The 7,104-nt window shown below is 42.6% G+C and overlaps 1 protein-coding gene across 3 annotated transcripts; it reads left to right on the top strand.

The window, feature by feature from the left end:
- Positions 1-2,168: 2,168 nt before the first annotated feature.
- LOC105039871 (epoxide hydrolase 1) lies at positions 2,169-5,354 on the top strand. 3 transcript variants are annotated; one of them, XM_029262947.2, is made up of 4 exons: positions 2,169-2,840; positions 2,934-3,116; positions 3,757-3,915; positions 4,083-4,218. In XM_029262947.2, the coding sequence occupies exons 1-3, from the start codon at positions 2,550-2,552 to the stop codon at positions 3,889-3,891; spliced, it is 609 nt and encodes a 202-aa protein (XP_029118780.1). In that variant the 5' UTR covers positions 2,169-2,549; the 3' UTR covers positions 3,892-3,915; positions 4,083-4,218. The 3 variants fall into 3 exon arrangements, with proteins under 3 accessions (XP_029118780.1, XP_073106656.1, XP_010914485.1); XM_010916183.4 differs by lacking the exon at positions 3,757-3,915 and adding an exon at positions 4,792-5,354 and having other exon boundaries at positions 2,170-2,840; positions 4,083-4,318; XM_073250555.1 differs by lacking the exons at positions 2,934-3,116; positions 3,757-3,915 and adding an exon at positions 4,792-5,354 and having other exon boundaries at positions 4,083-4,318.
- The last annotated feature ends 1,750 nt before the right edge of the window (positions 5,355-7,104 follow it).

Genomic DNA, 7,104 nt, shown 5'->3' with positions numbered 1-7,104 from the left:
TTGTTGCGAAGAGTAGTAGAGTGGAACCGTGGCTATCACCGAAACGTACCACGTGGAGTCTGCCGCGGGGAGTGGAGCGGCATCTGTTGTCGCGACTTGCCAGAGGATAGAGGAATCGCGCGGTAACTGTCGCAGGAAGTGGAGCAGGATCGTGGCCATTATTGTGGCCTGCCAGAGAGTGATGGAGCCGCGCGGAGTCCGTCGCAGGAAGTGGAGCAGGATCGTGGCCATTATTGTGGCCCGCCAGGGAGTGACAGAGCCGCGCAGAATCCGTCGTGGGAAGTGGAGCAGAGTCGTGGCCGTTGCTGTGGCCTGCTAGAGGGTCCAGACTTGTCGGCCGAAGTCCGGCTGGAGTGTCTGGCGGAGAGGGGTGGCTAGTTGCCTGCCTAAGAGGAGCTCGGAGTCCGGCTCTCGTGGGAGTTCGGACGAAGTCTTCCTTCAGTTGAAGCCGGGGACGAGGTCCGGCTCCCACGGGAGTCCGGACGGAGTCTTCCCACAGCTGGAGTCAGAGACGAGATCTGGCTCCCGTAGGAGCCCGGGCGAAGTCTACCTGCAATCAAAGTCAGGGGCGAAGTCCGGCTCCCTTAGGAGTCCGGACGAAGTTTACCAGTAGCCGGGGTCGAGGACGGAGCCCGGCTCCCGTAGGAGTCCAGGCGAAGCCTTCCAGCAGTCGAGATCGGGGACGAAGTCCGGACGGAGTCTTCCTTCGGCCGGAGTCGGAGACGAGATCCGACTCCCGTAGGAGTCCGGGTTGAGTCTTCCTGCAATTGGAGTTGTGGGTGAAGTCCGGCTCCCGTAGGAGTCCGGACGAAGTTTACCTATAAGTGAAGTCGTGGGCGGAGCCCGACTCCCGTAGGAGTCCGAGCGAAGTCCGCCTGCAGCCGGAGTCGGGAACGAGGTCCGGCTCCCGTAGGAGTCCGGGCCGAGTCTTCCTGCAATTGGAGTTGTGGGTGAAGTCTGGTTCCTGTAGGAGTCCGGACGAAGTTTACCTGTAAGTGAAGTCGTGGGCGGAGCCCGGCTCCCGTAGGAGTCCGGGCGAAGTCCGCCTACAGCCGGAGTCGGGAACGAGGTCCGGCTCCCGTAGGAGTCCGGACGGAGTCTTCCCGCAGCTAGAGTCGGAGACGAGATCTGGCTCCCGTAGGAGCCCGGGCGAAGTCCACCTGCAATAGGAGTCGGGGGCGAAGTCCGGCTCCCGTAAGAGTCCGGATGAAATCTGGTAGTTGTAGGAATCTACCGTTGGGGAAGTTCAGCCGTTGACGAAGTCCGGGGTAGTTCGGATTGGAGTTGAACCTGGCTGGAAGAAGTCTGGAAGGGATTCGGAGAACAGCTGATAGTCGTAGGAGGTCGGCTGGTGGCGGAGCTCAGTGAACACTTGGGGCGGCTTAATAGATGACTGGGGGAACTCATGTTGAAGGAGCTCGGGTGGTGCAGTGGGAGTTCGTCCGTCGGGGGAATTCAGTCAGCACTGTGGAAATCCGGCTGTTGGAGAAGTCCGGAGAGATACCATCTGCAATCGAAAGCCGGAGGAGTCCTGGAATGGTCAATCCTGTCAAGAACTTCGGCTGAGGGTATTTTATACCCAACAGAACTCAACTAGCAAAATGCTTAATTCAAAAATCTACAAGCTTACTTAAATATATATATTTTAATAATATTATAATTTATTTATAATATATTTTTTTTATTTAATATTTTAAAATATTATATTATATTATATTATTTTTTTAATTATGATCTTTGTTTGAATCCAATTTTAAACTTGAGTTCGAGTATGTCTTGATTGATATTCAAATTAAATTAAATCGATTTCAAATATTATTATTTTTTATCAAATTAAATTTAAGATTGAATTTTAATATTTGATTGATTTCAAATTATTTTTTTTAGATGGAAACATTGGTAGAGTATATTTAACCACCTAAATTTTATTAAGTATTGTATGATGTCGAGTTAAATTTTGAGTTCAAATATTTTGAATTGAATTAAATATAAATTTTAGATTAATTGATTTGATTTGATTTGTTTTAGCCGGATCTCTATCAAAAAAAAATATTATTAGATAATATTAGATGGTAGAAAAATAAAATGGTAAGCTACGAAATTGCCAATTTGCCACTTGCCTCTTTACGCCAGAGTGGCAGAGGACATCCGCAACTTGGTGCATTTACTCGGCAATTGTCAAGGTGACTGCGAGCGAGCTCCAACCTTGCAAACATCCTCGTCCAAAACATGGCTTCCATCGCAACGCGAATCTACGAACCCGTCTTACCGAAGTCGTGCGAATCGAAACAGATCAATCACCCCTAAACAACCACCTTCTTTGATCGAATAGTGCTGCCTGAGAGAGAGAACAGAATCCTCCGTGGTAGGATAACTAACGGAATACAAACTTCTACCGACGATGGAGAATACCATTTTTTTCAAAATGGGACGGAGGTTGATGCACCAAAACACATGCATGGAAGCTCGTCCACAATGACAATGACGTTTGAAGGGCTATATTTAATCTACCTGCCCGTAGACAAGGATAGAGAGAGACACAGAGAGAGATGGAGGGGGCTTCGGGGATCTCACATCGCACGGTGGAGGTGAACGGGATAAGGATGCACGTTGCGGAGAAGGGGGAGGGGCCGCCGGTGCTCCTCCTCCACGGCTTCCCGGAGCTCTGGTACACGTGGCGCCACCAGATCGCCGGCCTCGCCGCCCGTGGCTATCGTGCCATCGCTCCCGACCTCCGCGGCTACGGCGACACCGACGCGCCGCCCGACGTCGCTTCCTACACCGTTTTCCACCTCGTCGGCGACCTCGTCGCCCTCCTCGACACCCTCGCCCTCTCTCAGGTTACAATCCTTTTATCTAATAATAATAATAGGTTCTTTTTTTTTTTTTGTTGTTGGCGATAAGTTTTATATTTTTGAGCGTTTGAACATAAGGTGTTTGTGGTGGGGCATGACTGGGGGGCGTTCGTGGCCTGGCATCTGTGCATGCTTAGGCCGGACCGGGTGAAAGCGTTGGTGAACTTGAGCGTGCCGTTTATGTCCCGGAACCCAGCTGCGAAGCCCTTGGATCGCGTTCGGGCTTCTTATGGAGATGAGTACTACATCATTAGATTCCAGGTCCGTTTGTTTACTCTGTTCATATTAGAAAATTTGGTTCTTGAGATATGGCTACTCATACGCATACGTTTCTGAATGGATAATAAGCATGTTTGTTGGTTATTCCTTGTGAACAAGGGTGGGACCGTGGGAGCACCTGCACTCATAGTTATCTATGTCAAATACCTAGGAAACTCTTTACATAGTTCTAAATTAGAACTGTCGTGGTGGTATAGAAGAAAAGGCATCATTAGTCCCATATTGGTTGGAGTCAAGAGAAAATCTAGCTTACATAGAAAAGGACCATTTTTCTCACCTTTTAAAGGATAAAACCGTGAGGCTCTAAATAACCAAGATCCACTGAAGTTCAGAGATGGTCATAAACCAAAGCGGATAATACCTCACATGCCGAGCCATGAGCTCTTGACTGCAATATTGGCGCTCGAAGGAAGACCTTATCATCCATGGACTGTGGTGCTTCTTTCGCCTAAATACCACTCTGTGGGAGTACATAGACACAGCCTGTAAGAGTATATAAGATTATTCTCCCTTGATTGGGAGGCTATGCTGTGAACAGTTTATCCATTCCTTCAGTCTTGTGCCCATGCTGTTCCATTCTCTCTTTGCCTACGTTCCTCAAGGTTGAGGTCTTTCTTGCCAGGACTTCGCAAGGACTTTGGAGAAGAGTAACTATAGATCCGTGGAAAACTACGGAGTAAAATCTGTGGTACAGTATGAAGAACGACATACCTGTAGCAGTGGTCACCGCTGGATAAAGTTCCAGGGCAACTGCTAGTGTGGCAATTTGCAGCTGATCTTGGTGATTTTATTGTATTTTTATTTTTGCATAAACACTCTTTTACCATGACTTGCTCATTGGAGTTCACCCTCTCTTTCAAATATCGAGTTTATTGGTTATCCGTGCTTCATTTTTTCCCAATCAGTAGAACTCTTTGTTTGAGCACGTATCTGATAATATTGCCATAGGAACATGGAGCTGCAGAAGCAGAATTTGCTCGGCTTGGAACTGCGACGGTACTCAGGAAATTTTTCACATATCGCAATCCAGGGCCTCTTTTCATGCCTAAGGAAGGCTGGTGTTCACCTAACGAGCAGATTCCATTGCCTTTCTGGCTCTCAGAAGAGGACATCAACTATCTCACAAGCAAATTTGAAAAGTCTGGTTTTACTGGGCCGATCAATTACTACCGATGTCTTGACTTGTAAGTTATCTGTAACCTTGATTAAAATGGCTGTATCAGAAAAATGCCTCATGTGGTGGGACCAAGCTTTTCAACTTCTTATTATCTTGATCTTGAAGGCGTTAAGTTCCTTGATACCATGATGTTATTTGGAATACTTGCTATGCTCATATTATGTAACTCTAGAGGGAGAAGATAAGGAGTGGTACGAGCATTATAGCCCAATAAGAATTATCTACACACACAGCAGTATGATGAATATGAAAATATTTTTTAGCAAATATATATGGTTGGTAGAAAAATAATAAGATTCGCACATCAACAATTTGATAATTGAATAATACTTAATAGATCCAATGTACTTGGTATTGTTTTTCCCTTTGGTATTGTTGTTTAATATCAAGTATCTGGTGTTGACACTTGGTGAGCGTGCTCACATTAGGAGTATCTAACTGGACTACTTTACAAGATAGCTGGGATTATTTTCCTTGCAGAAACTGGGAGCTTGCGGCACCGTGGACAGGAGCACAAATAAAAGTGCCAACTAAGTTTATTATCGGAGACCTGGATCTCAATTACCATGACCCCCCACTCATGCAGGACTATATCCACAAGGGTGGCTTTCAGAAAGATGTTCCGCTCCTTCGGGAAGTAGTTGTTATGGAGGGAGTTGCTCACTTCATCAACCAGGAGAAAGCGCAGGAGATCACCGATCACATCTATGACTTCATCCGTAAGTTCTGATCTGGTGTGGGGTCTCTTCGAATGAAATCATCTTCGGTGGATGTTGATAAGGAAACTATGCCAAGCATCGAGTTGTCTTGAAAGTACTTGTTCTTCATCGTTGTTGTACTTGGTGATCATATTGGACATAGCTAGGCTTCTGTCCTGGTGGCATCAGTAGACTATGTGGTGTGTTATTCTGGCCTTATTTCCATGGAATCCACTAAATAGTAGCTAGTAGCAGGGGTATAATGTCGGGCATTTGGATGCAGCTGTGACTATCGAGATTGTGGCTTGTGACGATATGTTTTGATTTAGTAGTGATCTTTTTGCATGAGAAGTGGCACTTGATGACAGAGGAACCTGCAAACATAGGAAGGAGGAAGGGGCTATAATTAAATCAAAGAAAAAGACAAAATAATTCCCCAGATCTAATAGAGGTTTGGGATACTAATGTCTCTGCAACTTATCAAAAGAGAATGTATGTTTGGATGATTTTTTTTTTTCCCGTTAAACAATCGATAAATACTATCTTCTCTTTAATGGAAGCATTAGTTTTATTGTGTTTACGGAATAATATATTTTTAAATCACTCAAAATAATAATGCATCTGCACATGCAAAACATGGGGGGATATTTATGATGCCAATCTATAACGCAGCTCACAGGAATCCCAATGTGTTGTACTTTTGTTATGCATATCATCAATCAAGTAATATATATGATCAAATGATATTCTGTTGCTTGTCCTTCCTGTGCCTTCCCTCGGGGTCCAAGAAATTGCAAGTCAGAAAACGTCAGTTTCTGCTGTATAAAATGTTGTGTACTGCTGGGCAGCAGATGATTCCACAAAACTAGGAATGGCATTTGGACGGATTTCTCTGGGTATCTCATCCATTCCAAATTTTAATAAGATTTATTAAACATATCTTAATAGAATTTGAGATGAATTTAAGATTTAAAATTAAAATCTATTCAAATTTTAGATGAATTTAAGATTTATTCCTCAAATATCCACTATCCTAACCTACTTATATATGAACACATAAAGTTCTAACTGCCAGTCATTTAGCCAACATCTAAGCTTCTCTGTCGGCTACTCCAAACCTCCTATCAGATTGAGACTCCTGAGCATGGAAAAAAAATAGAAAAAAAATCAAAAAAAAAAATATCAAGAAAAATAAAGAAAAAATAAAAAAAAATCAAAAGATAAGATATTTTTCTACATGGATTGATTTTTTTTTTTTATTTCATTCACTTGCTTTAGAGATCCGTGAGAAAGGAGAGCACTTGATGGAGATGGGAGGGGTTTTTTAGATTCCAAGGCTCCCATCTGATTGAGACTATAGAAAAAATAGAGAAAAAATAGAAGAAATATAAAAGAAAAATCAAGAAAAACAAAAGAAAAGTGAGAAAAATTGAAAAATAAAATTTTTTCTCACATTGATGATTTTTTTTTAGCTTTTCATTTTTTTTTCTTCTCATTTCATTTTCTTTCTTTAGAGATATGTGGGAAAGTAGAGTACCCGAGGGAGATCAGAGGGGTTCTTAGGTTCCAGGATTTTTGCTTGAGCATATGAAATTTTGTGGGATTTGTGGCAGTGTGAGTTGGTTCCTTGAGGTTTTGAGAGCATGGTCTTGGTAGAAGTCTGATATTTTGGATTTTGATCTAAAGGATTCTATTTTGGCCATAAAATTTTTAATTTATGAAGTTCTATTATCTCAGGCAGGTTCAGATATCCAGATACCCGACAGATATACCAATTTTGGATGGGATAGGTTTGAGATTTGTAGATGATTTCATAACCAAGTTTGAGATGAATTTGCGTAATTAGATTTTAAACAGATTTAGATATCGATATGACAAAATTTATAGGTACCCTATTTGATACCATCCCTATACAAAAAGCTTAATTTTTTTTAGAGTCTTGTTCAAAAAGATTAATTGAAAGATATTATTTGAAGTTCTTGATCATATATAAATATTCAAGATCTTCATAATAAATAATCAATATGAAACTAAATATATATCTTTATAAATTTTTATAATAAAAAAAATTAATAAAAAAATAATAAATCAAGAG

Source organism: Elaeis guineensis, chromosome 1 (assembly GCF_000442705.2).
Source record: "Elaeis guineensis isolate ETL-2024a chromosome 1, EG11, whole genome shotgun sequence".
Lineage (NCBI taxonomy): Eukaryota > Viridiplantae > Streptophyta > Magnoliopsida > Arecales > Arecaceae > Elaeis > Elaeis guineensis.
The sequence above is the reverse complement of the archived record's forward strand: the minus strand, read 5'-3'. Positions and strand labels throughout refer to the sequence as shown.